The sequence below is a fragment of the Salminus brasiliensis genome, chromosome 7 (genome assembly GCF_030463535.1).
Source record: "Salminus brasiliensis chromosome 7, fSalBra1.hap2, whole genome shotgun sequence".
NCBI classification, from domain to species: domain Eukaryota; kingdom Metazoa; phylum Chordata; class Actinopteri; order Characiformes; family Bryconidae; genus Salminus; species Salminus brasiliensis.
Genome location: NC_132884.1, coordinates 3,587,736 through 3,606,134, shown reverse-complemented (window position 1 = coordinate 3,606,134; position 18,399 = coordinate 3,587,736). Strand labels below are relative to the sequence as shown.

Below are 18,399 nucleotides of genomic sequence, written 5' to 3'. Positions count from 1 at the left end.
CAGCCTCACCAGTTTGTACAGTGTGTATTAGTGAGTATTAAGCCTTTGTGCATTAAGGGGTTAAACGCATTGCATAAGTTGTTTTTATAATAAAACACCTCCTGGACTTAACTGTCCACTCAGCCTGCCGCTAATCCCTGATCCTTTGGCCCGAGCTGAACTTCACCTCTATTTTCAGAGTAGCTTTAACAGTGTTTTATCAAGAAAGAGCATCAGGCTCCTCACACGACACGCTGTCCTGTAGATCCTGATAAATACGCCTCCTATATTGTCTGTTTGTATTACAGCCGCTTCGTTCTGCTCCTGGGACCAGCTTCCACTCTCTCATAGCGGTTACTATTTAAAACTGGGCCTCACTTGCTGACCCTAGATCATTTCAAATAGGTGGCAAATACTGTGACCTGACTGTGCTCGCTTCTCACCCATCCTTAGCTGTCCTACATCAGCTTCAACAACACCTCAACACCTGAGGTTCATCTCAGTGTAGGAGGGCTGATCACCTCTGGTTATGTGTGTCTGGTTATGTCCCACAGAACCATTCAGTGGGAGTGCTTAATGACGTAGGTATCTGCTGATTGGCTCCATATTTGCATCACCTTTGTGTTGCAAAATCCAGGGTGTTTATATTTCCAGTACAGAAGGAGGCGGAAAGGCTGGATCTAATAAGTACAAGAGTAGCTGGTTCTAGCAAAAGAGGCCATGAATCTGGTTACGGAACGTCCTGATTCCACCGGAGCAGCTGAGCAGGGTGTAAAAATAAAGCTGAAAGCTGCACACACTGGAGAAGCGCTCCCGCCAAATAAACAGGACTGTACATATTTGCCTACTGTGTCTAATATTTAAACAGTTCGCTTGCATTCCAAATAAATCAGCGAGGGTCTGTGAAATTTCAGCCTGGCTGTGGGGGTCCAGAGTTGCAGAGACCCCCTGCTTTAAACTGTTTCTGTATTTCGATACAGCATCGAAAAGGGTTCTCGCAACTGTTTGTCAAAGCCAAAGAACTTTTTTAGTACTGTATAGAACTGTTTCTGCTGGGAGTGTACGCATACTCCAAATGGACAAAAGTATTGGGACACCTGCTCAATTGCTCGATTGCTTCTCCCAAAATCAAGAGTTGATCCTGCTTTTCTCGGAGTAACTGTACTGTCTACTTTCTACTGTCCAGAGAAGAAGGCTTTCTACTTGATTTTGGAGGAGCATTGCTGTTAGGATTTGATTGCATACAGAGATGTTAGTAAGGTCAAGATGTTGGATGATCACCTCCCCACCTCAGCATCCCCAACTCGACCAATACATCCCAAAACTATGAGATCCATCATTCCAGAGAACACGGTTCTTCTACTCTTCTACAGCTCAATGCTGGGGGGCTTTATACCCCTCTAGCCCACGCCTGACATTAAGCAGCATGGTGCCAATAAGTTCATGTTCATCTACTCCAGAGAGTCCTATTCTATTGGCAGTACTTGTTTACAGCGACTAGAAAATCTGTCAGCATTGGTTGCAATTTAAAACAGATGAATGCTCTCATTAAAAGGGGTGTCCACAAACATTTGGACATATAGTGTATGATTAAAAAAAAGGCTCTATGATTATTATTATTATTATTATTAGTGGTGGTGAAACATGATATCATTGGGCTCTGAGTGGCTCGGCAGTCTACTGCGCTACCACTATGGCCTGGGGGTCCCAAGCCATGCTGCTTTGCCATCAGCTGTCGGAGACTGAGAGAGCACAATTGCCCATGCTCTCCCTGGGTGGGTAGATGGCGCTCTCGTCCCTCATCACTTTTGAAGCACTGTTGCACAAGTGTCTGTTACCTTCCACAAGTCCTTACCTTCTTAGTGTCGGGAACCTTGCTAGTGCTAGTAAGGGAGTTTAAATAGGTGATAAATCATGCTTAATACAACCAGAAAAATATGATAATGAAATAGTAAATATTTGATTTATTTATTATTTAAAATAGTTTTTATTTCCATTTCAAATCAAATGACGTACAACATCAAAACAACAAATGATATCAGTGTCCGGTTACTTAATAAAATAAAATATTATTATATTATTAAAATACAGCATTATAAATAGTACATACAAAGTAAAAACCTTCATATGTGTCCATATACTTATGACCCGTTAAAACCAATGCAATATTAATGGTGGTCTTTATCAGGCTTCTGCAGGTCTGTACTGTGTGCGTGTGAGATGAGAGGCAGTCCAGGGCCAGCACTGGTTTGGCAGCTCAGTAGTTTGGCCTAGCTCCTAATGAGCCGCATCCGCTAATCTGGGAGCAGGCAGGCAGGCCGCATTAGGAGCAAAGTTGGTTTCGTCACGTCTCCAGTTTCATCTCACTGTACACTGAAAAACGTGATGCAGTAAATTGGGTAGAAATGCATTTATTGTTTTCCAAATTAAATAAATACATTTATTACATGAACATAATTATAAACGTATCATGACACATGCTACATATTTGTGACACAAAAATGTCATATCATACACAGCACTGACATATCCAAGAAGGGGATGGCATGACAGATTCCATGTGCTGCATAACAGTGACTTAACCATGCCATTAACACGCCATGACATAAATCATGTGCTAACTGATCCTGCTGCATGATATTGACATAACTATGCCATAACTGCTGCCATATGCTACATAACATTGACATAACCATGCCATAAACAGGTTGTGACACACATCGCACTGCACAAAATTGACATAACCCTGTTATTAACATGTCATGACAGATGCTCTATGCTACATGACATTGACATAGCACTGCCATTAAAGTGTCATAATGGATCATATGTTACACAACTTTGACATAATCATGCCATAAACATACAATGACCGAATGTCATATGCTGCTTTACACTGACATAACCATGCATTAAACATCATGGAACGTATCATATGCTGTCGTTATCAGTTGCTGTGTGTGTGTGTGTGTGTGTGTGTGGGAGGTGAGGTGCAGTCCAGGGCCAGCACTGGTTTGGCGGCTCAGAAGTTTGGCCTGACTCCTATTTGAGCCGCAGTGGCTAATCTGAGAGCAGGCGGGCCGCATTAGGAGTAAAGGAGGTTTCACCCCTGTGGTTTATCTTACTGTACGCTGAAAAACATGATGCAAATGAGTGATTATTACATCTAGTACTACATAAGGTCACTATACTCAAACTCCTCTACATAACATTGACATAACCATCTCATCAAACATGTCAGGGCTACAAATTAGTGACATAACCGCACCATAACCATGTCATGGCAGATCTCATGTGATTTATTTTAGTGACATAATATGACAACTCTATGCAGCACATCACATCTGTAATGACATGTTTATGGCAAGACTATGACAGTGTTATGCAGCACATCACATCTGTAATGACATGTTTATGGCAAGACTATGACAGTGTTATGCAGCACATCACATCTGTAATTGTAACATGTTTATGGCAAGGTAATGTATGTCAGTGATATACAGCATATCACATCTGTAATATCTATAATTACATGCTTATGGCAAGGATATGCATGTCAGTGATATGCAGCGTATCGCTTCTATAATGATATTTATTGCAAGATTGACAGGGTTATGCAGCACATCACATCTGCAATGACATGTTTATGGCAAGGCTGTGTCAGGTGTTATGCAGCACATCACATCTGCAATGACATGTTTATGGCAAGGCTGTGCCAGGTGTTATGCAGCATATCACATCTGCAATTACATGTTTATGGCAAGGCTGTGCCAGGTGTTATGCAGCATATCACATCTGCAATGACATGTTTATGGCAAGGTTATGTATGTCAGTGATATGCATCGTATCACGTCTATAATAATATGTTTATGGCAAGGTAGTGTCAGTGTTGTGCAGTACATCTCATCTGTAATGACATGTTTATAGCAAGGCTGTGTCAGTGTTATGCAGCATATCACATATGTAATGACACATTTATGGCAAGGTTGACAGTGTTATGCAGCAAATCACATCTGCAATGACATGTTTATGGCAAGGTTATGTTAGGCTTATGTAGTGTATCACATCTGTAATGTCTGCAATGATGTTTATGGCAAGAATATGTATGACCGTGATATGCAGCGAATCACTTATAAAATGATATGTTTGTGGCATGGTTGACAGTGTTATGCAGCACATCACATCTGCAATGACATGTTTATGGCAAGGTTATGTTAGGCTTATGTAGTGTATCACATCTGTAATGTCTGCAATGATGTTTATGGCAAGGTTATGTCAGTCTTATGTAGCAGGTTTGAGTAAAGTATAGCCAAGGCCTCTGAAACAAGTGGAAAATACCTGATTGTACATCCTAACTATTGACACAGTAATCATAGCTTGATGGGTACGTCTTGGTGCTTGGTTTCTACCATGAATTCCTTAAAGCAGCACCTCTTTTATAGTAAGTCGACACTGACTGCTCTGACGCGTTTAAAGACTTGACTTGACGTCCCAAAATTCTTAAAAGAACCATTCATGCCGTCTGATTCCGGTGCAAAGTGGTACAAATTTCTTACATCTTGCATCAGCTTAAATGACGTGTTCATTTTTTTATCCGTTTTTAGATTTGTTGATGACTTGTGATCATCTATCTCCAGAAACCGCATCGCTTGGGAATTCACTTTGTATTATATCCCAGGCTCCCCAAGGGGAACTCTTCCTCATTACACTAAAAAGCGGCGTTGTTGTTTCTGTTGGAGACGCTGTTCTGATGCAACACACAGTCATCTCAGCCGGTGCCCACAGACTGCCACTGAAACTGGAACAAACTGGAACACACTCTTCTCACACTGTGGGTGTAGCTGACAGCTCATCTTCAGGTGCTTGCTCGCAATGTGTAACAGTACCACACACACACTCTCACACAAACACACAAATACACTCATGGACAAACTCGCCAGTAACACTCAGTCCCACATCACAGCTCTGTTCACAACCAGCCTGACTGATAGTGGGCCGTGCACTCTCGGGCCGATCACCCTCCAGTTCCTCCAGTCCCGAAACACAGCAGTGACCCCTCAGCTCCACTAGAGGGAGAGCACTTGCAGACACACAGTGGTTCTCGGTGCACATGGAGAGTTTCTCCTGCTCTCAACACGACTGATCCAGCTTATGAGCTGCTTAAGAAGGCTTTCCTGAGGTGCTCTGGGTCCAGGATTGAGCATATCTGGAAAGTTCTGCTACTTGGGATCTGATGGAAAACTGAATGTAACATGTGTTGGACTTGCTATGGTGGTTGCTAGATGGTTGCTGTGGTATCCCAGGTGGTTGCTGTGGTGTTGAGTTGTGGATGCCATGGTGTAGGTAGATGGGTTATGTCCATGTGCTTAGTTGATGGGTTCTGTAGTGTTGCTTGGCAGTTGTTTTGGTATCCTAGGTGGTTAATATGGTGTCTCAGGTGGTGCCCAGTAAGCCATGTGGTTGGTTGGGTGTTAATAGTGAGTTATTTGCTTTCTAATGGGTTACCTGAGACTCCAGTTGGGCCCAGAGAAAAGCCTGAGCTTGGGTAAATGAACTAATAAGCCACTCAAGGCCTTCAGTTATGGTGACTTTCCACAGTGGAAGAGCTGGAATGACGTGAAGAAGCCCCTTATCTGTGGAAAATCACTGTGACACACCGGTGATGAATGAAGGTGATGGACACCAGCCCGGATAATCTGATTTTTTAAATGTGCAAGTGAACTTTGCACATATGTCTGCATGGGATAATGGGCCAGATTACTCTGTGCTGGAGAGCAGAAACAATTGGATTTCACCTGCAGGCAGCGGTTAACCAGTAACTTACCTGTGCTCCACATCTGAGAATCATTCAGTGAGTGAAGGTCAGTCATTATGGAGCCCAGTGGCCTTGGGACGGAAGCCTGTTAGGTCTGGTCTGGAAGGCCGTTTGGAACATGTGATGTCAGGGATGGGGTTAGGTTAGACTAGATTAATGAGGATGGGTTTCGTGTCTGCAGGCTAAATGATGTGATACTGTGTGTGTTTGGAATGAGTGGTTGCAGAGCCAAACCCGGGAGGAGATGGAAGATCCCTTCATTAAGGGCCTTGTGTCAATTTATCTAGGTTAATGTTGATGTTGTAGTGGATGATGGTGGAGTTGTGATGATTGATGTCGGCGCTGGTGTGTTTGGTGGGGAAGTTGTAGATGATGGTGGAATTGTGATGGTTTAGGGTGGAGTTGTAGTGGTTAATGGTGACGTTGTAGTGGTTGATGATGCTGTAGTGGTGATATTTGCACTGGTGGGGTTGGTGGTGAATTTGGTGGTTGATGATGTTGTAGTGGTTGATAGTGGTGTAGTGGTGAAGTTAGCGCTGGTGGTGTTGGTGGTGAAGTGGTGGATGGTGAAATTTGGTGTTTGATGGTCCTGTAGTGGTAGATGGTAGAGTTGTAGTGGTTGATGTTAGTGCTGTAGTGGTTAATGGTGGAATAGTGGTGAATGTTGTTTCTGCTGTAGTTTTTGGTGGAGTGTGGTGGTTGATGGTAGAGTTGTGGTGGTTGATGGTGGAGATGTGGTGGTTGGTGTTTCTGCTGTAGTTTTTGGTGGAGTTGTGGTGGTTGATGGTAGAGTTGTGGTGGTGGATGTTGGAGTTGTGGTGGATGGTGTTTCTGCTGTAGTTTTTGGTGGAGATGTGGTGGTTGATGGTGGAGATGTGGTGGTTGATGGTGGAGTTGTGGTGGATGGTGTTTCTGCTGTAGTTTATGGTGGAGTTGTGGTGGTTGATGGTGGAGTTATGGTGGATGTTGTTTCTGCTGTAGTTTTTGGTGAAGTGTGGTGGTTGATGGTAGAGTTGTGGTGGTGGATGTTGGAGTTGTGGTGGATGGTGTTTCTGCTGTAGTTTTTGGTGGAGTGTGGTGGTTGATGGTGGAGATGTGGTGGTTGATGGTGGAGTTGTGGTGGATGGTGTTTCTGCTGTAGTTTATGGTGGAGTTGTGGTGGATGATGGTGGAGTTGTGGTGGATGGTGTTTCTGCTGTAGTTTATGGTGGAGTTGTGGTGGTTGATGGTGGAGTTGTGGTGGATGGTGTTTCTGCTGTAGTTTATGGTGGAGTTGTCTGAGTCCTGACTGAAGGATCTTCAGAAAAAGCCCCCATGCTCCTACATACAGTCAGCTGCAGTCCTTCATCAAAGCTCATGCTATCAGAAACTCTCCTTACTACTGTGACACGTAGTCCAACACATTCTGGCTTCAGACAGTCAGAGACACCTGCTCAGTTCTCACACGCCCACCAATCAGGACTGTCCAGCCGGACATGTGGTTCACGCAAGGGGGCCTAGATAGCGAGGAGAAAGAGTTGATGTTCTTTCCTGGCTTTGTCCTTCGCTTCTCTGGTCACTCGGCCAAAATGTGGCTCTTTCTGGTCTTTTCTTTGCTGGCCACCAGCAGTTTAGCAGAAGATACAGGTATGTGTTTTTCATTCATTTAATACCAGTGATAGATTCTGGATGATATATCTGTATATTGTCGCGGTCCAATAAAATCATGTATCTCCAGAAGGGTGACTTTTCAGGAGATGGCAGAATTGGTCCTAACTTTGAATGGAAGTCAGTGTAGAAGAAGAGTTTCTGAAAGCAGTTTTAGAGCATTTCTATTGGTCTGCTTGTTCAGAATTTACGCAGTGTAAAGAGCAGCTACAGGGTTCAAACCATGGAGCAACTGAAAATGGACAGAAATGTTTACCATTGGACAGCAGCGAGATATAAAAACCTTTTCAAACAGCAGCTTTACAGGAGAAGGAAAAAATCTTCTTAACGTTCAATGGAAGTCAACGTAATAAGATTGTAGTCCAAGTTATTTTGGAGCATTTTTATTGGTCCATTCATCATGAAATTCTCATACAATGTAAGCAACAACTGCCAGATTCACTTTACGTCAAAAAGTGAAAATGTTTATTTGGCAGGATTGTAACTTTATATTATATACTTTGTCATTTTTAATATTTATTATTAAGAACAAATTACAACAAACTTAAAAACATTTAACTTTTTCTTATATTTCATTTCAAACTTAATTAATTATGTTTAAAAATACAGATTTTCTCTTTTTTAGAAATAACATATAATTTATAATCATTTTAACATAGTATACTTTAATATTGATATTCCAAAAATGTATATGCATCCATTTGAGTGACACACATGTATATCTGACCAATTTTAAAAAGATTTAACATTTATAAACATGTTAAAATACATTCTATGTATAAGTACAATCAGATGTATAAGGTATGTATAAAGTATAAAAGTTTTTAATCAACATCAAAACAGTGCTGTGTTCAACATCACATGTATTTGTTGGACAAGCAGAACTTACACTGAAACATCTGGAAATATGATTAATTATGAACAATGGAGGCATGTTGGATAGTAATTAATTAGTTTTATTATAAGGTAATTATTGATGTTCTATCATTTTAGAACCATCTACAACTCCTTTCATCTATATATGTATCAATTTGTAACCAATTATTGTTATCCAACCTAATATGGATTAATATAAATAAACATTTAATTTTTAAACGTCACCAGGACAAACATTCACTTACTTTTAAATATGAAATAATATATGGACAAAAGTATTGGGACACCTGCTGATTTGTTGTTTTGTATTAAAAAACAACTTTTGTTGGAGTAACTGTCTCTACTGCTCAGAGAAGAAGAAATTCTACTAGATTTTGGAGGAGCACTGCTGCGAGGATTTGATTACATTTAGCAGTCAAGAGTGTTAGTGAGGTCCAGATGTTGGATAATGATCACCACCCCACCTCATCATCCCCAACTCCCCAACTCATCCTAAAAGTACTGGATGGAGCTCCACCATCCATCATTCCAGAGAACACAGTTCTTCCACTGCTCCACAGCTCAATGCTGGGGGGGGCTTTATACCCCTCTAGCCCACGCCTGGCATCAGGCAGCATGGTGCCAATAGGTTGATGATTACCCACTCCAGAAAGTACTAATCAATTGGCAGTGCTTCTCTACAGGGACTAGACAAGCTGTGTATGTGTGCATTTGCACATCGGTGTCAGCAAGGGGTTTCAGCCTCAGGTACCTAAATGTGTTCATTAAAATTGGTGTCCACAAACATTTGGACATATAGTGTATGTTGACGTACTGCATGTTGCGCTGCAGTTCTTTCACATGTTAACTGTCAATTAATTTAGAAACACTTGGTAATATTTCTCCCACAGCCCCTGCAGACAGCGCCCTCCCCAGGCTGGCCGATGTAACTGCAGCTGAAGCCTTCATCGACTCCGCCGAGGTGGTCGTCATCGGGTTCTTCGAGGTCAGAGGCTGTCTGTATGTGTGTGTGTGGTGTTGTTGTGTGTGGGACGCAGGGTTAGCGATGAGTCCGAAAGTGACCGGTCCGCTCGCTGAGCATCAGGCAGGAATGCAGACTAACGAAGAGAAAATAGCGGTGTGTGTGTGGGTGAGTCTCCGCTCACTGCCACTGCCAGAACCTCTGCGTTTGATCCGGGCGAAATCCGTCAAGGCTACAAATTTTGGGCCCAGGAAATGCCTGTCGTTGTGGCGGTGGAGGGCCGCTGTCCCAGAATGCTGAGCCCTCTGGCCCAACTCGCTGTGCGGAGGAGGAAGCAGAGCAGGAAATGAGGGTGCATCTGAGGCATTGTGGGATTGGCAGTGCTCTGGTCTCCATAAACAAACGCGGGAGCAGCCTAACGTGAACCTAAACACAGTCTGGGAGCGAGGACACGGAGCTGGGAACACGGCGGGCCGAGCATAATTCAGATGTAATTGCTGTTTAAGCCTTTAATTGAGAACATAACACACAACTCTATAAAGAGCTCAGCTTTTACTGTCCACTCTCAAACCTGATTCACCTCATTTTCACATTTTACTGTTCAGCACAGCTTCGTCCCCCCTCTAGACGCAGAGCTCCACAAACGGCAGAGAAATGGCTGAATTCACACAGAGCAGCACAGGCCTGGTTCTTCTACTCTTAAAGTCAGCGTATTTGCTAGGACAGGGCTGGCCCAAGGCTTTATTGGGCCATGAGCAGACTTTCATTTGGGCCCTCCTATACCATCACCTCAGCACCAGATGCTTATCATGATATCTTGGTGCTCTTGGGCCCCCCCCTGGTGGCACTAGGGCCTTAAGTGGCCACGTAATTTCAAGTATGCCTTGCTAGGATGTCCTTATTGGTATACAGTATATTGGCATGTTTTAATGGGACCCTAGATGGTCAAACTGTGGCATGGTTGGATCCTCAACCTCAAACACTCAGACACGGCTGTTCCTCCTTTAAAAGAACATCCAGCAGAACCAAAACTGAGCTGGAAAACAGGCCGATTCCAAAAGCCCAAAACTGTTACATCACAGTCTTGACTCGTCATGTTTACATCCCAACAATTAACATAAAGCCAGTCCACTAGAAAAAGTTCTAGTCAAACTGGTAAACTGGTAAAACCTGATGGCGAATTCAGGAGAATATGGTGTTGTTGACACTGGGGAGCAGCTCATCACGTTCAGATTCTGGGAATTATGGGAATACGGGTTGCGACAGGAACCAGGCCTCGTGACCGTGGCTTTTCCTGTGCCAGTGTCCGCAGATGGGGAGCTCAAACTCAGCAAGCGCCGAAGCAAGAACCTCAAAGGCAAACAGGGATACATGCTAGGCTAAACGCTAATACTAGCCAACGCTACCTTTTACCATCTCTTCTCTTCATAGTTGGCTCCCTCAAAAACGAACAGGACTACCTCAGCTGAACCAAACTCTGGAGTATTGTCAGGAGGTTCCTCACGGCTCGCTAGTGTAGTCATATCATCCATCTGCCCGCAGGAAGGCTTGTAGGGAACAGTAGAAAGAGGCTATTGGGACCATATTAGTTAGCGATCTGGAAGCTGCATGTACAAAAGAGCACATGCTTGACAAGGTGATCAGTAGTGACCTAATCACCTACGGACAGGAAGTGTGAGTACTGACCGAAAGGCCAGGACTGCGGGTAGAAGGAGTCCCCCCGCTGTCTCCCATTGGAGCTGTACCAGGCCCGACCAATTAGGAGAAGACCCCAGAGCAAGATCCCCTGTAGAACTTGCTGGGGATGGAGATGCCCGGGCTTCTGTGCTCATCCTATTGCCACCGTAACCCTGAACCCTAGAGACCCAACATATCTGCTAGCTCACAGACTGATGGAGGTTATGTGGTGTGTGTGTATGTGTGTTTGTGTGTGTGTGTGTGTGTGTGCCAGACTGATGGAGGGTATGGCTATAAGGAGTTTTTGGCTGCTGTTGAAGAGGTGAAGACCATTCCGGCTGCCCTGTGCAGTGTGAAGGAGGTGTGGGCTAATTACAGCATTAACTCGGACACCATCGCCGTCTTCAGGAAGGTACACACAGCTGTTCTTCACACTTATCTCACATTAGTGTTATATAATATGGTCTTAGATGGCTAACTGAGAAATCTCGCTCCGAACCCCTCCACTTCTGTCAACTAATAGGCCCATTAGTCCAGTCTGTTTACAAATGAAACACTGTAAACCTTTATTTAGGGTGTGTGTGTGTGTGTGTGTGTGTGTGTGTGATTGTGCGCACGTACAGGCTGATGGGCATCAGGAGAACCTACTGCTATCAAAGATAGAGAAACTGGACTCTGACGGACTCGTACGCTTCTTCACCATCAACAACATTCTCTACATCACAGAATACAATCAAGTGGTACTGAAACACTAAAAACACGTCTCTGCACACACTCTCGTCTCGTCTCGTCTCATCTCATTTTCTCTCATCTCATCTTGTCTTCTTTCTTCTATACTCCTCTCTTCTATGCTTATGTTCTACTCCTATCTTCTCTTATCATCTCGGCTTGTCTCGTCTCATCTTGGCTCTCATCTAATATCATCTCATCTTGTCTGGTCTTGTCTCGTCTCGTTTTATCTCATCTCGGCTCTCATCTCATCTAATTTCATCTTGTCTCATCTAATATCATCTCATCTCATTTAATCTCATCTTGTCTTGTCTAGTCTCATCTTATCTCATCTCTCATCTCGTCTCGTCTAATCTCCTCTTGTCTCGTCTCATCTCGTCTCGTCTTATCTCATCTGTGCTCTCATCTCATCTTGGCACGTCTAATCTCATCTCGTCTCGTCTTATCTCATCTTGGCTCTCATCTCGTCTCGTCTTATCTCATCTCATCTCATCTCATCTCGACTCGTCTCATCTCATCTCATCTCATCTTGTCTTCTTTCTTCTATACTCCTCTCTTCTATGCTTATGTTCTACTCCTATCTTCTCTTATCATCTCGGCTTGTCTCGTCTCATCTTGGCTCTCATCTAATATCATCTCATCTTGTCTGGTCTTGTCTCGTCTCGTTTTATCTCATCTCGGCTCTCATCTCATCTAATTTCATCTTGTCTCATCTAATATCATCTCATCTCATTTAATCTCATCTTGTCTTGTCTAGTCTCATCTTATCTCATCTCTCATCTCATCTCGTCTCATCTCGTCTAATCTCCTCTTGTCTCGTCTCGTCTCGTCTTATCTCATCTGTGCTCTCATCTAATCTTGGCACGTCTAATCTCATCTCGTCTCGTCTTATCTTGGCTCTCATCTCTTCTTGACTTGTCTCATCTCATCTCATCTCATCTCGACTCGTCTCATCTCATCTCATCTTGTCTCATCTTGTCTTCTTTCTTCTATACTCCTCTCTTCTACTCTTTCTCCTTTTCTTTCGTTTCTTCTCTTTTGATCTCTTCTCCTCTAGTCTCCTCTCTCCTCCCTTATTTTCTTCTCTCTTCTATTCTCTCCTCTTCTAGTCTCTTCTCTTCTCATCTTCTATTGTCTATCGTTCATCGTTCCTCCCCTTCTGGTCTGTTCTCCTTTCCTCTCTCTTCATTCCGGTGTTTTTTCTCTCCTCTTCTCGTCTTTTCTTTTCTAGTCTGTTCTCCTCTCTCTTCTCTCCTTTCTTCTGAACTCTTCTCCACTGGTCAGAAGGTGGATTAATAAATGCTAAGCTCATTATGTCACTCCAGGCTAATTCCACTCCTCAGCAGATTCTCCTCACCTTCATACCCTCACTCCTTCTCTGTGTTATCGAGCAGAGGTGGAAACTGGTGTCCCAGAGGACCAGAACAGTGTGTGGAGTTTCAGTCTCAGCAGAGAGTCGCCTAAACTTCACGTCGCTTTGAAGTCATTAGGGGAAATGGTTTAGAGTTAAAACTGTATTTTGGAAAAATATGAAATGTATAATCCCCCCCAACTCTCTCTCTCTTTCTCTCTCTCTCTCTCTCTGTCTTCCACTCAGTCTGCAGTGGGCCTCTTCCAGTCAGAAGTGAAGGTGCATCTCCTGCTCTTTGCCAACAGGGGGAGCGCTGACTACAAACCTCTAAAGGAGAAGCTGGGGGCTTTGGCCCCTCGCTACACTGGCAAGGTAGAGCTGCTAGCACGCATTCATTAATATCACTCACAAGAAGGCAGCGGCTCCTCGTATAATCATATAATAGACTTACAGGGTCTGAATGAACCAGGATTAGAGGAAAGAACTGACCCCAATATCCCCCAGCTTAGAAATCTGCACTCCCCTGAAGCCTGAACCATCCAGAACTTTCCTGAGAAGAACTCATAACAGATTCTTTAGACTAAAGGTCCACTCTCTTACTCTTCACTGCTCATTAGTTTCATTCTAGTAAAGAAATCATTCATAGTTTCTAAATAAAAATAAAGTCTATGGATGAAAAACGTTTTTTTTTTTACTGTCCATGTACTGTGTACCAGCTTTGATACCTGTGCAGCTCATTGCAAACCAGCTCCAACCATCTTCTCTTGTCTATATACATTTTATGTCCAAATATTTGTGGACACCCCCTGAAATAATTACACTGAGCTACTCTAAGTTGCAATTGCAGACACACCGCTTGTAGAGAAGTATTCCCAATAGAATAGGACTCTCTGGAGCAGATACACATGCACCTATTGGCACCATGCTGCCTAATGCCAGGCGTGGGTTAATAGAGGGGTATAAAGACCCCCAGCATTTAGCTGTGGAGCAGTGAAGGAACTGTGCTCTCTGAAATGGTGTTGCTGGTGGTGGAGCTCCATCCAGTACTTTTGGGATGAGTTGGGGAGTTGGGGATAATGAGGTGGGGTGCTGATCATCCAACATCCCGACCTCACTAAGGCTCTTGTCGCTGAATGCAATCAAATCTTCACAGCAATGATCCTCCAAGATCCAGTAGAAAGCCTTTTCATGGACAGTAGAGACGGTTCCTCCAACAAGAGCAGGAATAAACTCTCAACTTTAATAACCTTGATTTCAGAAGAAACTATGAATGAACAGGTGTCCCAATACTTTTGCAGTGTATAATACAGCCCAAATGGACTGTGGCTGTGTTCCCATAGATGCTGTTTGTGCTGATCAACGGGAAAGAGAAGTCAAACGAACGAGCGCTGGGCTACTTCAAACTCAAGTCAGGAGACCTGCCACGTGTGGGCATCTACGACGGAGTCTCGGACAAGACCTGGCTCCTGCCCCCGGGTGAAATCTCTACTGAGCGTGTCCAGGACTTCTGCGATTCCTTCATCAGTGGCGCGCTGCAGGTGGGGTTATTGACAGATATAAGCGGCTGCATTTCTCTGTTACTGCAGTCGTTTTCCTACTGAGACGTGTCTCCCTTTTTAGCTTTGCACGGACGCCACAAGGCTAATGTAGCAAAGTAGTGGAAGCCTCTACCCCCACCAATTAGCATGATCTGCTCATGCTGTCCTCAGCCGTGTGGAGGGTTCTAGACTTTCTTATGTGGTTTCTGACACTGTATGACTCAGGGGTGACTAAAAATAAACCAAAGCACTGATAAAACAACGTCCACTGTTAGCCGTTACGAACAGGGCCTATAAAAGTTTTCACTCCCTCGGATTTCTGCTTTTATTGCTTTTATGAATGTAATGATGATCAATTTAATTTGACTTATTTTACAAGAATTTACGAAGTGAAAACAGTCATTCAACAGTTATGCCAGTTAATTAAAAATATATCATGTAAAATAAGTGATAAGTGCTAAATATTCAAGAATAAATAAATAAAAAGTGACTGACCTAATGAGGTCCAGGCAGTTGGTGCTAATGTTGGTGCTAATAGGCAAATGTGGTACCTGGTACCAGTAGCTAACTGGCTAACGCTTGAATAATAATAAAAATAATAATATTAAAAAAAGCCTTATCCAAAATCTGAGACGTAGAAGGGAATAAATATAATAAATAAATATAAAAAATAAATGTTACTTGTTACCTTTTGCAAGCTAAAAGTGTCTTTTAAAAATATTGACTTATAATCGAGTTGTTTAAATAAAATAACTGTTTTAAATCTGGAAACCTGTTCAGATAATGATGTTTACAGTCTCTATATTGCAGTGATATGTGTTTTGTGAACCAAAAAGCGAGTAGAGTCAAGTAGAGGATATCACAAAGCTAACCTGGCTAGCTAGGTGCTAACATAGCTAGCTACCAAAACAATATATATTTACCACAAATTTACATTTACATTTATGGCATTTAGCTGAGGCTCTTATCCAGAGCGACTTACAAGGTTACTCGTATTACAGAGGCGGGCCAATGTAGTGTTAGGAGTCTTGCCCAAGGACTCATATTGGTGTAGCGCAGCATAGTCACCCAGCCCGGGAATCAAACCCCAGTCTCCAACATGGTGTGGTAGCTCAGTGGCAGATAGTGGTGTTATCTGTTGTGCCACACCAACCAACAACCAATTCTTTACTTCACTCTCTTAATCGAGTTGTTTTAAATAAAATAAATGTTAAATCTGGAAACCTGTTCAGATAATGACGTTTACAATCTCTAAATCGTACTGATGTGTGTTTTGTGAACCGAAAAGCGAGTAGAGTGGAGTAGTGTAGTTGCCATTCAAGGGAAAAGAGCCATTAGTAAATAAATGTTTTGTTTTTCTTTAGGCAAATTTGCAACCTGATACCTGGAACCAGGTATTTTTAAAGCACCTCCTCACTGATCCTCACTGGTGGTTTCAGTCGAGCTGAGTAGGCCCTTAAATAAGACGTGTAAACCTTGCAGAGCGCCGATTTCGCCAGAGAGAATCGTCATTCTACATGGCCCAATGCAGACATCCAGCACAGACTAGCCTCTGAGCTTTTTAGTTGGCTAGCTATTTTAATGGTCGCTACTGACAACACACTACTGCCTGCAGATTAGCTACTTTAGCTAGCGCTATTGTTGTGCTATGTGCTTGTTGCCAATTCCTCAGTGAGAAGAAAGTAGCTATTGGCTGTCCTAACAGTCGCTAGGAGTCGCTAAATGATGTCAACGCCTAATTTGCATAATTGTTCATTTGCTTGTATTTAAAGCTGTAGAATAAAGGGATAATGTTGTGGGGTAGAAAAAAGTTAGTAAAACCACCCTAAATACAATAATAATAATAATAATAATAATAATAATAATAATAAAGGTAATAATAATAATATTTTAGAACTACAAATGAACTAAATAAACTTTTTTTTTGCCTTGGAAATAAGCCGTCACTTCTCAAAATAACTTTAATGACTTTAATGCTTTGTCTAGTCCCACATTACATAAATAATTTTACATAAAATTATATCAATTCATTTTGTCCTGTGTTGTTAATTGTAAATGTTAGCATATCAGATTTAATCAAAAGACTGTTGGTGTGGAACTGCTCCTCTACGCTCAGTCTTCCTTCCTTATCTGGGCTTGGAAGCGGCAAAGTGACCTTAAAATAGACACATTTTTAATTTTCTTTTTTCGTTAGTTAGTTTTGAGGTGAGTGAGTGACTGAGACTAGTAATATGAGCAATATTTAGACTGAGTAATATTTACATCCTGCTCTGGAAATAGGGGGCGGGGTCAGCAGCTGCTTTGGGCATGTGCAATAATTCGTGGAGTGGACGTGGACGGGTGTGGGTCAGCTCCTACTGTGAGGCCGAGCACTGGGAGTGTTGTGGGACGGGGCTCACGGCAGCACCCGCTGCTGAGGACAGCAACTGAAGGACATGTGGGGGTGTTCACCTCTGAGTCTCCAAAAGTCTCCAATAACACCAGCAAAAGTCGCTAGATTTGTTGCTAGTCACGTATATGATGTTGTGTATATGCTGTTGTGTATATGCTGTTGTGTATATGATGTTGTGTATATGCTGTTGTGTATATGCTGTTTAGGCTACTACGTCGTATTGCGAAGCTGCCAATTGAACATCACTAGGTGTTCCTAACAGACTGACATCAAGCTTTTTAGACAGTGTGTCTTTTTAATAGGATATAATCTGCTCTCGCTATCTGGCTGGACATGTAGGAGAAAGCTAGCTGGTTAACTGGTAAATCAGGGCTTAATGATGGTAAATCAGGTGAGCTGCTGCTGTTGCTGCTGCTGCTGATGGAGTTGAACACATCCTCCACGCTGTGCTGGCTGGACTGGGGGGCGTCCAGGAGAAACCTGGAGGAACCGAGCTCTGTTCTTCAGACTAGCTCACTGACCAGATCTCACTACTTTCTTTCTTCAGAATGAGAAGCTCTTGTTTCTCCTTTTTACTGGATTCATGTTCAGCTGCATCTGTTCTGATTAGATCTGGAGCTTCTACAGTAAAAACTCTTTTTTGCTCTTAAATAATAACCTCTATATTTCTGTTCCCTGTAGAAAGAAAAGGAGGCTGGAGAAACCAACGAGAAGAGTGAGCTCTGAACGAGACCAAACACACCTTCATTAAAGCTTTTTACACTGATGGCTGATATTGAGTTTGATGATGTGTATTGTGTGAATGAATGATGTGAGTGTGTGTAAATGAGACAGAGAGACAGACAGAATGAAGCAGTGTGAATACGTGTGTGTGTGTGTGTGTGTGTGTGTGTGTGTGTGTGTGTGAGAGAGAGAGAGAGAGAGAGAGAGAGAGAGAGAGAGAGAGAGAAGCAGTGTGGAGCACTCTGTTTGGAGGTTGTGTCTCTATCAGACCACAGGTGCATTGCTGGCACACTGAGCTACCCACCCACACATCCGATTACACCTACCTGACTGACCACAACTGACACAATGGCAGATTCAGTCCTGCGCAAAGAAAGGAAAGCTAAGAAGGGACAGGGATAGAATACAGGACTCTCAGTTGAAGGTGGCACCACAAGGAAACTGTTTTCTGGCAACTGAAGTGAATGTATAGCTTCAGCTAGTAACACATACACAACTCAAGTGTATATAATACTAATACTATCTGGTGCTCACCTAATACTTCCTGGTGTTCACCTAATACAGCCTTTTGCTCACTTAATACTATCTGGTGCTCACCTAATACTTTCTAGTGCTTACCTAATACTTTCTTTTGCTCACGTTATACTGTCTGGTGGTCACCTATACTGTTTAGTGCCCATTTAATACTATCTAGTACTCACCTTATACTGT

The 18,399-nt window shown here is 42.9% G+C and overlaps 1 protein-coding gene across 1 annotated transcript; it reads left to right on the top strand.

The window, feature by feature from the left end:
• Nucleotides 1–7,336: 7,336 nt before the first annotated feature.
• On the top strand, nucleotides 7,337–17,731 carry LOC140559340 (endoplasmic reticulum resident protein 27). The gene is made up of 7 exons (XM_072682822.1): nucleotides 7,337–7,420; nucleotides 9,208–9,302; nucleotides 11,230–11,367; nucleotides 11,579–11,695; nucleotides 13,282–13,407; nucleotides 14,376–14,573; nucleotides 17,647–17,731. Exons 1-7 carry the CDS (start codon nucleotides 7,363–7,365, stop codon nucleotides 17,689–17,691), a joined length of 777 nt encoding a protein of 258 aa, XP_072538923.1. The 5' UTR covers nucleotides 7,337–7,362; the 3' UTR covers nucleotides 17,692–17,731.
• The last annotated feature ends 668 nt before the right edge of the window (nucleotides 17,732–18,399 follow it).

What these genes read in the sequence shown, in the direction of transcription:
- LOC140559340 (XM_072682822.1), top strand. Translation starts at nt 7,363, where the DNA reads ATGTGGCTCTTTCTGGTCTTTTCTTTGCTGGCCACCAGCAGTTTAGCA. An exon ending in TCACAGAATACAATCAAGTG is followed by an intron (nt 11,696 to 13,281) that starts GTACTGAAACAC and finishes TCTTCCACTCAG; the next exon opens with TCTGCAGTGGGCCTCTTCCA. An exon ending in CCCCTCGCTACACTGGCAAG is followed by an intron (nt 13,408 to 14,375) that starts GTAGAGCTGCTA and finishes GTGTTCCCATAG; the next exon opens with ATGCTGTTTGTGCTGATCAA.